Source organism: Pelophylax lessonae, assembly GCF_965119305.1.
Source record: "Pelophylax lessonae genome assembly, chromosome: 9".
In the NCBI taxonomy this organism is placed as follows: domain Eukaryota; kingdom Metazoa; phylum Chordata; class Amphibia; order Anura; family Ranidae; genus Pelophylax; species Pelophylax lessonae.
In genome coordinates this window covers 115,496,436-115,513,044 of record NC_138776.1, presented here as the reverse complement: position 1 = coordinate 115,513,044, position 16,609 = coordinate 115,496,436, and the positions used below count along the sequence as shown (strand labels likewise).

Sequence of the window (16,609 nt, the reverse complement as noted above, 5' to 3'; positions counted from 1 at the left end):
AGAGCCACAAAGCAAGTCACTGGATAAAAGCAGACCTCCAGTCACTCATAGGTGCTGCTAAAGTTCTGCCTCAAGACCACCCTGTTTTGACATGATTCGCCCTTATGGGCTTATTTGTAAAGACCATTCTACGAATAAGCTCAAAAGACTGAAATGCATCAGCAGGGTGATCTTGAGGCAGGTGACCATCTGGCAGGAGGTTCAGAAATATAAAGGTGAGGACAAATTTATTCAGGGAAGTTTCTTTCCAAGTGTTATCAAGGCCCTAAATAGTATTTTTCAATAATATTATCTAACTGTAGGTGACTTGGCTTTGCTGGTGTGGTGGGGGTTCCTTTTAGGCTTTTTATATGGGGGGCATAATTGTTTACATGTATGCTGAGGTTGTTCTATGTTTACATATGTGTGGAGCTTTTATAGCGTTTCATTGTAATTTGCGTTGAAATGACAATAATGTATCCTGTCTGTCTGTCTGTCTGTCTATCTTATCTTTTTATCCAGTGTCATCATTGGTGTGCAGCTCTTGTTTCAATTATACAGCAAAGTTTCCTACAGACATACTTTATTGTCTCATGGAAAGCCTTCCTATGTAAGTGGAGACTGTTTGCTGCAAAGTGGTGGGTGGAGCTTCATATTAGCGGGATATCAAAGAAGCTCCTCTAGATGTGATGGTCAGGTGTCCACAAATTTTTGCTCATACATTGTATATTTATGAAGCTCCGCTCAAGCTTCAGAGTTTTTAAAAAATGATATTTTTAGAAATATGCACTTTTTTTGCATTCATTGAGTCACATGAGGATGCTATTATATTCTCAATTATAGTAAATTATACTCTGTTGAGGCCTAGTCCATATGTATTTTTTATGACATCTTCATAAAAAATGATATGTTACTGATGTTCTATCAGAAATGGTACAACAAAATGACATTATACATGAATGAGTAATGGAAATATTGATACATTTACTTTGTTGGGATATTGGTTTTTTTTTAGTGCTGGTTATTGAGAAATTTAATTTAGCTATTGAACATGGCTTATTAACCACTTCCGGATCACCCGCCGCAATTTTACGTCGGTACTTTGACGTTAAATATTTGGGTTATGGCAGCAGATAGCTCCAGCCGAGTAATATTCTTACTCGGCTGGAGGTCCTCTTTCACATAAATGGTCTCAGCAGCAGATTGGCTGCGAGATCACTTTCATGGGCAGCGGGAGAGAGGACCGCTCCGGTAAGTGGGGAAAACGATCTGGTCCTCTGAGGTGCTGTGCAGGAAGGCCTACGGCCTTGGAGGACCGGAGCAACATTATACGTCGCTTCTGCCCAACGGCCTTAAAGGGCCCATTTTTTTTCTTGCTAAAAGAAATTACATTTTTTTTTTTTTGCTTTTAAGTGTAGATGTGAGATCTGAGGTATTTTTGACCCCAGATCTCACATTAAAGAGGCCCTATCATGTTTATTTCTATTACAAGAAAGCAATAATTCTAGACCTCCTATGTAACTCTAAACTGGTAACATGTAGACATTTTTAAAGCATGGCCTATGGAGATTTTTAAGTACCAATATTTGTTGCCATTCCACGAGCATGCACAATTTTGAACATGTTTGGTATCTTTTTACTCAGCCTTACATTATCTTTCACATTATAGAAAAAAAATTGGGCTAACTTTACTGTTTTCTTATTTTTTTAATCCAAAAAATATATTTTTTCCCAAAAAACTGTGTTGTTAAGACCGCCGCGCAAATACGGTGTGACATAAAGTATTGCAACAATCTCCATTTTATTCTCTAGGGTCTCTTCTAAAATGTATGTGTGTGTGTATATATATATATATATATATATATATATATATATATATATATATATATATATATTGTGAGGGGATTAGCTCGGTGGCGGGTGTGGATGACCCCTTTTTGGGGTTCGTTACACAGGGAGATAGCCGAGAAGTGGTTGCAAACAACAGTTTGGTTTATTCATGCAATTTTCTTCACACAAGTGCAAGCGTCAAAAACATCCAAAATAAAATAAAACACAAAATAAATCCTTGCCACTGTGGGCGGCTACCTTCTCACACACAGGAACCTATCTAAGGAAGTCTGTCCCCAACCTACTGATGGGCAGACTTGGCTGATTATACAGCAGACTATCAATAGTCCATTTATTATCTCTTCACATAGAGAATGTCCCTTTTCTCTTCACACAGCACATGTTCATTGGACTTTCCTTTCACATAGAAAACATCCATTGGTTTTTCTCTTCACATAGAAATAGTTAATTTTCTCACCTTGAGAAGTCTTCACCCTTTTTACCCTCCTCAGCGCACATCGCTTCAGGAGATCTTCCCCATGCTCACACAGCTTCAGGGGGCATTCCTTCTCCCATGCTCACACAGCGTCGGGAGGCACACATCTGACTGTCCTCCTCTCCCCAGCTCACACAGCGTCCGGAGGCAGCAATCAATAGGACTTCCTCTGGACAAATTATAGAGGCCTTAATTTCCTCATTCTGAATAGCTGAATGGTTTTCAACTTCTTTACACCTTCCTTCTGCCTTTGCAGCCGACACCCTATAGTAATTGGTGAATTGTCTAACCCAAGCAGAAGTGTATCTCCTGTCTGTGACAACATCCACACATTTACCTGACTTCCTGTCACAATATATATATATAATGTTTGGGAGTTCTAAGTCATTTTCTAGCACAAATACAGATTGGGTCCTTAAGTGATTAAATCCTTCCTCATCCTTATCCGTTTCCTTTTTTAGATGTGACAGCAGGGCTCGAGTCCTGCAGGAACGCATGGGAACGGCGTTCCTGTACTTTTTCAACAGCAGGAACGCCGTACCCGTTAGCAGACGCATTCAGCAGGACTGACTGTCACCGGCATCTGTGTATGTGAAGAACAGAGCTGCTCAGCTGGACATAGAGGAAGCAGAGCCGATGCTTCCTGGTTAGTGTTGGCTTTTGTCACAGGCAGAGTAATACCAAATGTACTCTGCCTCCGCCTGTGACAGGAGCGATACAGGAAGCATCGGCTTTGCTCTCCACTGCAGCCGCATGCTTCCTCCAGCGCCCCTCCTGTCACAGATTTACACTGATGCTCGGGGATGGACGGTGGGTCAGGAACCAGCCAGCAGTACCCGCCAACAGTACCCACCAGTAGTACCAGCCAGCAGTCTCCGCCAGTAGTACCAGCCAGCAGTCCCCACCAGTAGTACCAGCCAGCAGTCCCCGCCAGTAGTACCAGCCAGCAGTCCCCGCCAGTAGTACCAATCAGCAGTACCCACCAACAGTACCAGCCCAGCAGTACCAGGTCTACCAGACCCTAAAACTGAGCTGCAGCACGGTGGACAAGACCATACAACAAGTTACCAGGACAGGTTTCACTCGGAACAGGCCTCGTCCTGGTCGACCAAAGAAGTTGAGTGTACATGCTTTGCGTCATATTCAGAGGTTGTCTTTGGGAAATAGACATATGAGTGCTTCCATCATTGCTGCAGAGGTTAAAGGGGTGGGGGTTTAGCCTGTCAGTGCTTAGACCATACGCCACACACTGCATCAAATTGGCATGCATGGCTGTCATCCCAGAAGGAAGCCTCTTCTAAAGATGATGCACAAGAAAGCCCACAAACAGTTTGCTGAAGACAAGCAAACTATGGACATGGATTACTGGAACAATGTCCTGCAGTCTGATGAGACCAAGATAAACTTATTTGGTTCAGATGGAGCCAAGTGTGTGTGGCGACAACCAGGTGAGGAGTACAAAGACAAGTGTGTCTTGCCTACAGTCAAGCATGATGGTGGGAGTGTCATGGTCTGGGACTGCATGACTGCTGCCAGCACTGGGGAGCTGCAGTTCATTGAGGGAACCATGAATGCCAATGTAAACAGTGACATACTGAAGCAGAGCATGATCCCCTTCGGAAACTGGGCCACAGGCAGTATTCCGACATAACAACCCCAAACACACCTCCAAGATGACCACTGCCTTGCTATAGAAGCTAAGGGTAAAGGTGATAGACTAGCCAAGCATGTCTCCAGACCTAAACCCTATTGAGCACTGTGGGGCATCCTCAAAGTGTAATTTCTTCAGTGTTGTCACATGAAAAGATATAAGATAGTTACAAAAATGTGAGGGGTTCACTCTTTTTTTTTGTGAGATACTGCATAGTGGTGAAAATAATGAGTGACGTCACTGGCGCATTCGCTCTGAAGGAACGGCCGCTGGTGCCGTTTCTTCAGAGCCCCGTGCCGTGACTGTCAGCTCCCGTGCGCGGGAGTGACATCACCGCGGCTCCGGCCAATCAGATGGCCGGTTGCCGCGATCCCGGAAGACGGGCGACTGGACATGTCGCCCGTCATACAGGTAAGCAGGCGGCATGGCGGGGGCTCGTTCTAAGGTAAGTACTTCATAATGCTCATTATGTGTTTCTCTTACAGGTTGCAAAGAAAAAAAAAATTGTATGGGTTTAAAACCTCTTTAACAGAAAAGACCCAGTCACTTTCTTTCCTGATTTGCTTGATTTTGTCTACAGTCTATTGCAGTCACTCTTCCAGCTTGTCTTTCTAAATATGGGTTCAGTAATGACTTTCTTGCTAAAAACTTGATTGGGGTTTGTAGTGATGGTGCAAGTTTAATGCTTGGAAGAAAGTCAGGTGTTCTGGAATGATTTCATGAAAAATATCCATAGCTTGTGAAATGGCACTGCTTGTGTCATAGGCTTGAATTATGCATTTCAGATGCAATTGATTCTATTCCTGGTCTTCATGTAACATCATTTTTTGAGAAGTTGTATGCTGTGCATCGTCACCAAAAAAACTTGTCCGAATGTGCAAAAGAATTAGAAGTATAAACTCATAAAATTGGTCATATCATTCACTGCACAGTTGTTTTATGAAAGCAAGCTTAAATTCAGCTCATAACAGTAAGCAGAAATCTGTATTTAGTGGCCTTAACAAGGTCCTGAGGTCAGAAAATGATTTGTTAAACCTTGCTGGGGTTGCAGATGCTGTTCAGGAAATGGGACTGTTATCTGAAGCCCTTCAAAGAGATGACATCACTCTTCCAGGAGCCTACCAGCTACATAATTGGCCAGTTTGTGCAATTGAAAAAATGAGACATGCCTGGCAAACATCTGAAAGAAGTCATGGAATCTCTGGATAAAGGGAATTTCAAAGGTGTGACCATCAATCCTGGGAGTACAAAAGGCCAAGTGAGGCTAAATCTCCCTCAATTTCATCAATGTTTGGTGGATAATTTACGCTTCAGGCTTTATGCTTTAACTGCGAGCTACAGACCAGCAGCTTTATCACACTCTTGTCTCTGAAATTTACATCCTGAATTCCCAACGCTGGCCAATCGATGTATACAGTCCTTGGTTTGAAGATGAGATGAAGCTAGAGCAGCTGTGCAAGAGATTGTCTCAACAATGCATCCATGATCTGTGAAGGTTTCAGAGAATTAATTGATAATGGTGGTGCAGAGGTTCCTGAAAACTTGAAACCAGTTGTGACAGCAGTGAAGAGTCTTCCAGTGACATCTGGAAATAGTGAGAGGGGCTCCAGTACAATGAATTTTGTGATGTCACCCATTCGGAGTGAGTTTGGCATTGAACAGGGCCTGTCTTCTCTTTTTATCATTGGCCCTCCTGTGCATTTTTGGGATCCTATACCATATGTCTCAAAATGGCTGACCACACATCGCAGTGCAGATGATACTAAATCTTGAAAAATTGATCATCTTTAACAACAAGGAAAACATTATTTCTGTTTGTGGGATATTTCTAATTACATAGTTACATAGTAGGTGAGGTTGAATAAAGACAATAGTCCATCCAGTTCAACCTGTGTAGGTGTGTGTGACTGTAATCATCTAACATAGCCCTTTATCTCCTGATCCTTGAGATGTAAGTCTAAGAGTCTTTTGAAAGTCACCATACTACCCGCAGAAACCACCTCTTGTGGTAGACAATTCCACAATCTTGTAGCCCTAACAGTAAAGAACCCCCCACGTTGCCTGAGGTTAAAACGCTTCTCCTCTAATCGCATTGTATGTCCTCGAGTCCTCATGCAATTCCTTCGAATGAACAGCTTTTTTTCTAAGCTGAGATCCCCATTAAGATATTTATAAATTGCTATCATGTCCCCTCTCAGACGTCTCTTCTCCAGGGAAAATAAATCGAGCGATTGCAGCCGCTCTTCATAGGTAAGGTCCTCCAATCCCCTAATTAGTTTAGTTGCCCTTCTCTGGACTCTCTCCAGCTCCAACACATCCCTCCTGAGGACTGGCGACCAGAACTGGACAGAATACTCCAGATGCGGTCGGACCAGAGTTTTATAAAGTGGAAGGATTATAGTCTTATCTCTGGAATACATCCCTTTCTTTATGCATGCTAATATTCTGTTGGCTTTGGAAGCTGCCACTTGGCATTGCATGCTGTTGCCTAATCTATCATCAACCAAGACTCCCAGATCTTTCTCCATTTTTGAGTCCCCCAAGGGTTCCCCTCCTAACATGTATTGTGTTTTTATGTTTTTGGTCCCCAAGTGCAAAACCTTACACTTCTCCACATTAAACCTCATTTGCCATGTCGTTGCCCACTCCGTAATTTTGTCCAGGTCATTCTGTAGGATATCTGCTTCATGCTGTGCAGTTATTGCCCTGGCCAATTTTGTGTCATCTGCAAAAATTGATAACGAACTACTGATCCCGTCCTCAATGCTGTTTATGAATAAATTGAACAAGGTTGGTCCCAGGACTGAGCCCTGGGGCACCCCGCTTACTACCTCAGCCCAGTCTGAGTATGCGCTGTTTATTACCACCCTTTGGACACGGCCTTTTAGCCAGTTCCGTATCCAAGAGCAAACCCTGCTGTCGATACCTGCAGACCTTATTTTATAAATTAAGCGCTTGTGGGAAACTGTATCAAACGCCTTAGCGAAATCCAAGTACACCACATCCACTGGTCTGCCCCTATCTAGCTCACAGCTCACTTCCTCGTAGAATGCTAAGAGATTGGTTTGACAAGAACGCCCATTTGTAAACCCGTGTTGGTTACTACTGATGATGTTGTTGTCTTTAGCATACTCTACGATATAGTCCCTTATCATCCCCTCCAGAAGTTTACATACTATTGATGTCAAACTGACAGGCCTATAATTTCCCCGGATATGTCTCTGGCCCTTTTTGAATATCGGAATCACGTTAGCCTTCCTCCAATCCCCTGGTACATCTCCTGTCCTAATACTGTCAGCAAAGATTAGGAACAGTGGTCTAGATATAACCATACTGAGTTCCTTGAGCACTCTCGGATGTACGCCATCCGGGCCTGGTGATTTGTTTGTGTTAAGTTTATCCAGCCTTTCCCTGATTTCCCCCTCTGTTAGCCATAGTGGCAAGTCCTGTGTATTACTACTAACCATACAGTCATGGTCAGTGTACCCCTCCTTTTCCTGCGTAAAGACTGATGAGAAAAAAGCATTCAGCACGGTTGCTTTTTCAGTGTCCTCTGTAACCATCCTCCCATCATCGTTAATTATGTGTGCAATATGCTCTGCCCTAGTTTTTTTGCTGTTGATATATTTAAAGAATTTCTTTGGGTTTTTTTTACTATCCTCCGCTATTTGTCTCTCAAAGTTGATTTTAGCCATCTTGATTTCGTGTTTACACTTCTTATTTTCCTCCTTGTATTGCTGGAAGGCCGATACTGTGCCCTCTGATTTATATTTCTTGAAGGCCAATTTTTTTCCCCTAATAAGTTTTTTAACGCTACGGTTTAGCCAGCCAGGTTTGGCTTTGTCTCTTCTAAATTTATTCCCCATAGGAATGCACTGCAAGATGCCTTTGCTTAATATGTTCCTAAAGCATTCCCATTTTTCCTCAGTGGTCAGGGATCCCAGGGTTTGGTCCCAGTTTACCCTTTCCATCATTGAGTACAATTTTGGAAAGTCTGCCCTTCTGAAGTTTAGGGTTCTTATGTTCCCCACTTGCCTTTTTATATTGTTATTTATACTAAATGTGATCATCCTGTGATCGCTAGAGCCCAGATTGTCCTGGACTCCTACCTCCGAGATTATGTCTGGGTCATTAGTGATCAATAGATCCAGGATTGCATTCTCTCTAGTAGGGGAATCCACCAACTGTGACATGTAGTTATCCTGTAAGGTTTCCGTGAATAGACGGGCCTTATGCAAGTGTGCAGTCCCCTCTTCCCAGTCAATGTCGGGATAATTGAAGTCCCCCAATATGATGACTGATCCCAGTTTTGCCGCTTTACCTATTAGTGCTAAAAATTCCAGCTCTACCTCCTCCCCTTGGTTAGGTGGCCTATAGCAAACCCCCACAACTACTTTTCCCTTATCTTCTTCCCTATCGAGTTCAACCCACACAGATTCTAAATCCATGCTCATCCCATCTGTAATGTCACTCCTTTCTAGCACCTTTATATTGTTCTTGACATAGAGACATACCCCTCCCCCTCTTTTTCCTACCCTGTCCTTCCGGTACACAGAATACCCTTGGATATTTGCCAGCCAGTCATGTGAGGGGTCGAACCAAGTTTCTGTTATTCCCACAAGGTCTATGTCCTCCTCATGTACTAACATGTCCAACTCATCCATCTTATTAGCTAGGCTCCTGGCATTAGCATATACCCCTCTTAGTTTTACGGAAGTTAAACGTGATTGGCGGTTATGTTTATTTTTGTTTGGTCTGCTGTTTTCCCGCACAGACCCGCCAAATGATGTTGTTGACCTAATGTCGCTGCTGACCCTACAACTGCCTTCAGTCCTCTGCTCCCTCCTGACTGATTCTACTTCTGAGCCCTCCCCCCCATCTCCTAGTTTAAAAGCCCCTCCAACTCGGTGGCCATCTTTCTCCCCAAAAGAGCTGTACCGTCCCCATTAAGGTGCAGCCCATCCTTACTAAAGAGCCGGTAGCCGACTGAGAAGTCAGCCCAGTTCTCCAGGAACCCAAACCCCTCCTTCCTACACCAATTCCTCAGCCACTTGTTAACTTCCCTAATCTCCTTCTGCCTCTCCTGTGTGGCTCGAGGTACAGGCAGTATTTCAGAGAAAACCACCTTGGAGGTCCTTTTCCTCAATCTATTACCTAAGTCCCTGAAATCGTTCTTAAGGATCCTCCACCTACCTTTAACTTTGTCATTAGTGCCCACATGCACCATGACCGCTGGGTCATCCCCAGCCCCCCCCATCAATCTGTCTGCCAGATCTGCGATGTGCCGAACTCGGGCGCCCGGTAAACAACAAACTGTTCGGTTCACGAGATCTTTTTTACAGATTGCCCTCTCTGTCCTCTTGATAATTGAGTCCCCAACTACCACAACCTTTCTAACCTTTCCTGGACTGTTACATTTTTTTTTATACACTGTTTCAGAAATTCCCTGCGAGGGAACCATTGTGGTTTTTTTTTTTTGTTAGTACAGCATACAGGTTGAATTATTTTGTTATTACATCTCTTCTATATTTATTTGTTTAATGCATGTGAATTTTGGAGGTGTCCTCGTAAACTTGCACTTTACAATAAATGTTGCACTTTATTTGTTAAAAAAGCAGTACGTATATAAATATATACATACAGTGGGTACGGAAAGTATTCAGACCCCCTTCAATTTTTCACTCTTTGTTATATTGCAGCCATTTGCTAAAATCATTTAAGTTCATTCTTCTTCCTCATGAATGTACACATAGCACCCCATACTGACAGAAAAACACAGAATTGTTGACATTGTTGCAGATTTATTAAAAAAGAAAAACTGAAATATCACATGGTCCTAAGTATTCAGACCCTTTGCTCAGTATTTAGTAGAAGCCCCCTTTTGATCTAATACAGCCAGGAGTCTTTTTGGGAAAGATGCAACAAGTCTTTCACACCTTTTGGGGATCCTCTGCCATTCCTCCTTGCAGATCCTCTCCAGTTCTGTCAGGTTGGATGGTAAACGTTGGTGGACAGCCATTTTTAGGTCTCTCCAGAGATGCTTAATTGGGTTTAAGTCAGGGCTCTGGCTGGGCCATTCAAGAACAGTCACAGAGTTGTTGTGAAGCCACTCCTTCGTTATTTTAGCTGTGTGCTTAGGGTCATTGTCTTGTTGGAAGGTAAACCTTCGGCCCAGTCTGAGGTCCAGAGCACTCTGGAGAAGGTTTTTGTCCAGGATATCCCTGTACTTGGCCGCATTCATCTTTCCCTCGATTGCAACCAGTCGTCCTGTCCCTGCAGCTGAAAAACACCCCCACAGCATGATGCTGCCACCACCATGCTTCACTGTTGGGACTGTATTGGACAGGTGATGAGCAGTGCCTGGTTTTCTCCACACATACCGCTTAGAATTAAGGCCAAAAAGTTCTATTTTGGTCTCATCAGACCAGAGAATCTTATTTCTCACCATCTTGGAGTCCTTCAGGTGTTTTTTAGCAAACTCCATGCGGGCTTTCATGTGTCTTACACTGAGGAGAGGCTTCCGTCGGGCCACTCTGCCATAAAGCCCCGACTGGTGGAGGGCTGCAGTGATGGTTGACTTTCTACAACTTTCTCCCATCTCCTGACTGCATCTCTGGAGCTCAGCCACAGTGATCTTTGGGTTCTTCTTTACCTCTCTCACCAAGGCTCTTCTCCCCCGATAGCTCAGTTTGGCCGGACGGCCAGCTCTAGGAAGGGTTCTGGTCGTCCCAAACATCTTCCATTTGAGGATTATGGAGGCCACTGTGCTCTTAGGAACCTTAAGTGCAGCAGAAATCTTTTTGTAACCTTGGCCAGATCTGTGCCTTGCCACAATTCTGTCTCTGAGCTCTTCAGGCAGTTCCTTTGACCTCATGATTCTCATTTGCTCTGACATGCATTGTGATCTGGAAGGTCTAATATAGACAGGTGTGTGGCTTTCCTAATCAAGTCCAATCAGTATAATCAAACACAGCTGGACTCAAATGAAGGTGTAGAACCATCTCAAGGATGATCAGAAGAAATGGAAAGCACCTGAGTTAAATATATGAGTGTCACCGCAAAGGGTCTGAATACTTAGGACCATGTGATATTTCAGTTTTTCTTTTTTAATAAATCTGCAACAATGTCAACAATTCTGTGTTTTTCTGTCAGTATGGGGTGCTATGTGTACATTCATGAGGAAGAAGAATGAACTTAAATGATTTTACCAAATGGCTGCAATATAAGAGTGAAAAATTTAAGGTGGTCTAAATACTTTCCGTACCCACTGTATATAATATACATACATACATACACACTTTTTTATATTTGAGATGGGGGTGGGTGATCTTGGGTGAGTTCCCACTCTTTTTTTCCCAGGACTTGACCCCTGTGTGACAGTAAAGGGCCTTACACAAACTTCCTAAAAGTGACTCAACAAAGATTTTATTTCTAAGTAACTATTCCAACCAATGTTTGCACACTAGCATGTGAAGAGTACAGTGCAGCAGCAGCTTTGAGCTGTACAGACAGGAGTGTAGACAAGAATCCATCATGGATTTTTAGTATAGCTTGCTTAGTGCTGAAAGGTATTTTTGTCTACCTTCAAGGGCCAAACACTGCAAAAGAATTTCATATACATTGTAGTTAAAGCAGATCTTTACTGCATCTGAGCTAGGGTTACCACCTCTTCCTAAAACCAAACCCGAACACTTTAGCCACGCTCTGCAAAATGTTATTTTTAAGCAGGAACGCTGTGAACTCTGGTGTGAAGGGGAACTCTGATGTAAGGGGTTTCTGCTCACCAAACCTCCCACTTACATCAGAGTTCCTAGCATTCCCCTTTAAATAAGGGTTCCCAAAGCCCCCCTTGCATCAGAGTCCACAAGGCACCCTTACATCCGAGTCCCCCTTATCTTAGTGTGCTCACTCTCTTGGAGGCAGGAGGGAGATGGGAGGGAGGGGGGGGGGAGACTTAAGTCACAGACATTAGATGGTGAGCTCACTCACCCGAGGATGAAGGCTCAGGCATCGACACCTTAATCCACAATATATCTGCTGGTTGCTGAGCTTCAAACTTCCAGCCCACACATCCCTTTCCTGAGACACTGAACCTCAGGGGTTGGAGTGTGGGTGGACAGACAGGGGTAGGGGCGGGAAGAGGAGGAGCAGGAGTTCAAGCCCTCTCTCCTCTCTTGTCTGTGTATGGGAATGGGGCCAATGTGCACACCTATGCACTCAGCGGATGTGGTACTTGGTTACTTGGAGAGCCACAGTCCATTCTGATAATTGTGTCCAGGTTTTAGGTGATCTGAAACCTGCACACACGATTCAAAACCCGGACTGTCTGGGTGAATCCTGGATGGGTGGCAACCCTAATCTGAGCATCACAAACCAAAGACACTATTTAATTCATTTTAAATATTCAAAACAAACAAGCCCATATATCTATGTCTCAATGCTTTATTTTGTTGAGCAATCACTTTGAAAAACAACCCCCTAGCATTTATGGCTGTGGCCATCTTGAGTAAGGGCAAATGATTAATGTAACATTTACTTCCTGGAATCTATCTGTCCTTCGCTCAAGCATGCATGCAGGAGAGTGTGCTTAGCTGAGAAAACCCCTAGTCCTCTCCTCCCCTCCTGAAGACTCCTGGGATGTATGACATAATTTGCCTAGGCAAGAAACCAGGAAGTAACTGAAGAAATGTAAAAAAGTTAAAACAAGTAAAAATGATATACTTTCCTATCTATTTTTAATCCTCATGCTGCTGGCATTAGTAAAATATCAAATTTGTTTGGGAGAGTGAACCTTAATGATGTGATCTGCTTTTATCTTTTAGGTCCCAGAAAATCTCCAATCCCGTGGTCATGCACTTTGGACACGCAGAGACTCTCTTGCCACTGTTGGCTCTGATGGGCCTGTTTAAGGATGAGAAGCCTCTTACTGCGGACAATTTTTCTAGTCAAAGTGAACTGAAGTTTCGCAGTGGCAGGATTGTGCCTTACGCTTCCAACCTGGTGTTTGTCCTGTATCACTGCGACTTGGTGGAGAGTCCTGAGGAAGAATATCAAGTACAGATGTTACTGAATGAAAACCTCCTTCCTTTCCCGCACTCACAGCAGTCTGTGTGTCTTTTTGATGATCTGAAAAAGCAGTACAGTCACCTACTCAGTAAATGCAGTGTTAAGGAAGAATGTGAATTGATGAAGGCTGTTCGTGAGGATGAACTATAAGACAGTCAAGCTTTATCGGAGTTATACATTCCTTCATACACAGAGAATTTTCTTTGGAAACAATCGGCACATCCAGGATAAAGATAGAAACATACTTTAATTCCATCAGGTTAAAATCATCACAAAATCCAATCCTGATATTCAGTTTCTACCCACTGGGTTTTTTTTTCTCAAAACTAGGCTTTCAAAGACAATTCTCTGTGTTTGAAATTGTATTGGATCGCACAGACTGTGCATTATTAGGGAGAATAATAGAGGGAAATGTTCATTGACTTACAAATTCCTCCATAGACTGACATTTAAAATTGCTGTTGGTGGGCAATCTTTACAGATTATTTTCTCTCTTGTTTACATTTTTGCAATTATTCAGCCAAAGTATGGAGTGGTGCAATTATTTGGTGTGGTCATTGGTTTTACACAATCACAGGGTATGTCTAAATAAGGTGCGGACAAGGGTCCCAGTGACTATATATATATATATATATTCCAGAAATGCAATGAGTTTTTAAAATCATGGTTTATAGAGAATTGAACTTTTAATACACTATTACTGCATCCTGACACCTATTCTTTATCATTAAACTGACTACAATTAACCACTACATTTGAAGGAGGGCTCTACTTAGGAGGTTTGAGTCTGATGTGGCAATGTCACCTCCAGGCACACCGTTCCTTTCTTAAAGTGGTTGTAAACCCACTTTGTTGACATTTACCTATAGGTAAGCCTTGCACCGTTTAGGAGATATTTACTTTTAATTCAGCGCCATCCGTGCCATTCCTTCAGAGCCCTGTGCCGTGAACGATGTAATTGCACCTCTGGCCAATCAGATGGCCAGAGGACCCAAACCAGGAAGCAGGACGGCCGTCCTGTCGCTGAGCAGGCGGCACTGCGGGGGCTTCATTTTAAGGTAAGTATTTCATAATGAGCTAGTATGCGATGCATACTAGCTTATTATGCCTTTGTCTTCACAGGTTTTTTTTCTAATTTTTTTGCCAAGGGTTTACTTCCTCTTTAAAGCATAAATGTCATCATGAATATACAGGTATTATGCTATATATGTTAACAAATCTCCCCTTGTACAGTATGCCCCCTTACTAAATCGCACTTATAGCTTAGCTCTGTAATTGGCAAAGCTCAAATTCCCTGGAGAGTTCTGACCAACAGGGGGCGTGTCATAGCTCTGCAAAGAGAATATTACTTCTCCGCAGAGAGCAAGGGTACAACTCTGGAGCTGCAGGCAAGGGACAGGCTTTTCTACTTAGGCTGCTTTAGGCCGACCGTAGACAATGCAAATTTCTTTCCTGCAATCACAGGTTGAAGGAAAGAAATGTTCATGATTCCCCCATCAACACATTCAGTGTTGACAGGGAAATCCGCAATTGTTTTCTCCCAGTGGCCGGGGATAGCTGTCCCGGCCGGGTGAAGACAGTGGTTATCGTTAGCGGCTATAGCAGCCACTAGCGATAATCGCAAGAGAATCTGGCAGGCTGGTTGTACCCAAGTTGATCAATTTGGTACATGCAGCCTGCCCATTAACGCTTCTAATCTCGGCAGGTTCCTGCTGAACTGGCTGAGATTGGAACCAAGTATGGTCGGCCTTAGAATGAAGAAGAACTGTAAGACATTAAACACGTTTTGTTTTTTTATACCCAGAATGGGGGGAAATAAATTGAGGGTTCAGATGGGTGTTAAGGAATCATTTCTCTTCCCCCTCCCCATGCCAATAATGTAAAGAGCAGACTGGGTTCTCTGTCTTTGGATGTCCTTTCTTCAGCAAGTGCATTAGCTCCGTACCCAATCAGTGTTGTTTTTTTCAGTTATTAAATATAGAAAAATGAATACAGTATTTCTGATGTTTCCAAGGATGTCTTATAACCTAGGAGCAGTAGGTTAGCACAGTGTGATCATTAGAAATAGGCTGCTTGTATTAAATCTACTCTGATCCCATTTACTTAGTATTGGAAATATTTCATAGCACTGAATAAAGGTGAAGGTTCTAGGGCTGTAACAGCTTACATTACAGGAATCATAACAAAAAAAGTAGCTCCTTGTACTTGTCTTATGACTGACGGAGCCACTGAAATCAGGGTTTGCAAGATTTGCACTAAATTGTGTTAGTGGAAAATTATGGACATGTAACTTTCCAGTGGTTAAATCTAAAGCATAATCTGCCACAAAAAACATATTTCCATTTCCCGTTCACCTTTCGCTGTTTTAGTCTGGGTGTCGGATATTTCACATAAAGTCTGAATATGCTAGAATTGAAATGCTGACTGATGTGCTCATAGTTGGCTTTTACATAGCAGTGCAGGGACATAAAGGTGAGTGACATTACCTTATCACTAGGGCCGGGACAAGGGGTGGGCAGGAGGGATGGTTGCCCTGAGCGCCATGGTTTATTGCAGGGATGGGGGGGGACGCCTTGACCCTAAACCTAAGTGAAGGGGGGGCACAGTTTGGCATCCTTGCCCTGGGAGCTGGATGACCTTGTCCCGGCACTGCTTATCACTACCCCTATACCATTCGCACACACTGTATTGAGTACACAAATCCTCACATCTAATATTGAGTAGGCTGATCTGATTTCCATGCAGTCTAAATTACAAAGTGTAAGTAGAATTATAAGCAGGGATGGGGTATTGTTGGGTCCATGTTTCCTTGGAATTGTCGCCCGCTTTAATTATTCAGGCTGAAAATCTTTCTGTAATATTTGACAATGTGATGTTATTTATATTTGATCAAGCTGTAATATTCAACTGGTAGATGAGGGTAAATTGTTGCAGCCTTTGGTGTAGGTGATGAGGTTGTGGCTCTGAGACAATAGGCTATATAACATGGCTTTTATGTTACAGATAACCTTTACACAGAACTGACATTATGTAAGAGTGACAGCAGTGATTCTTTACTGACTCATGGTGACATTGAAAGTCATTTAGACATATGTATGATGGAGACCTTTCACTTTAGGATGAAAATATTGTGTTGCTTGTAGCTACTGAACTTTCTCTGCATAGTCCATATTAAATTTTAATTATGAGATTAACTCGTGCATCAGGAATTTTCTTGTCGGTGGATTAGGAGCCTTGAATGTGAGCAGTAAGTACAAGGATTTGTGTGCCCTAAATAGCAGGTTTTCTGTTACTTGTACAGTATGTGAAAAAAAAAAGCCTGTGTTTATCTTCTAAAATTTATTGCTGACGACCTAAACTTAAAGGATAAGTGCACTTTAACGAACAAACCAATGCCTACGTATCTGGGTGTGATGACCGGAGCAGCACAGCACGTCTCACGCTCCAGATCTTTTTTGTGCCTTACAGCTCTATACACTTATATGGGGCCCAAAACTGGAGAAAAGGTATATTTAATACATTTTTCTCTACGTGTTTTTTTTTTTTCAGGTGCCTTTTTAATAAACAAGCAAAAAATTGGGGGAGCA

The 16,609-nt window shown here is 42.9% G+C and overlaps 1 protein-coding gene across 1 annotated transcript in view; it reads left to right on the top strand.

The window, feature by feature from the left end:
• Positions 1-13,246, top strand: part of MINPP1 (multiple inositol-polyphosphate phosphatase 1) — a 132,253-nt gene extending 119,007 nt beyond the window's left edge. The window contains exon 6 of the mRNA XM_082266785.1: positions 12,779-13,246. Within this exon, the coding sequence (XP_082122911.1) occupies positions 12,779-13,172 (394 nt within the window). The 3' untranslated portion in view covers positions 13,173-13,246. The remainder of the gene's footprint in view (positions 1-12,778) is intronic.
• The last annotated feature ends 3,363 nt before the right edge of the window (positions 13,247-16,609 follow it).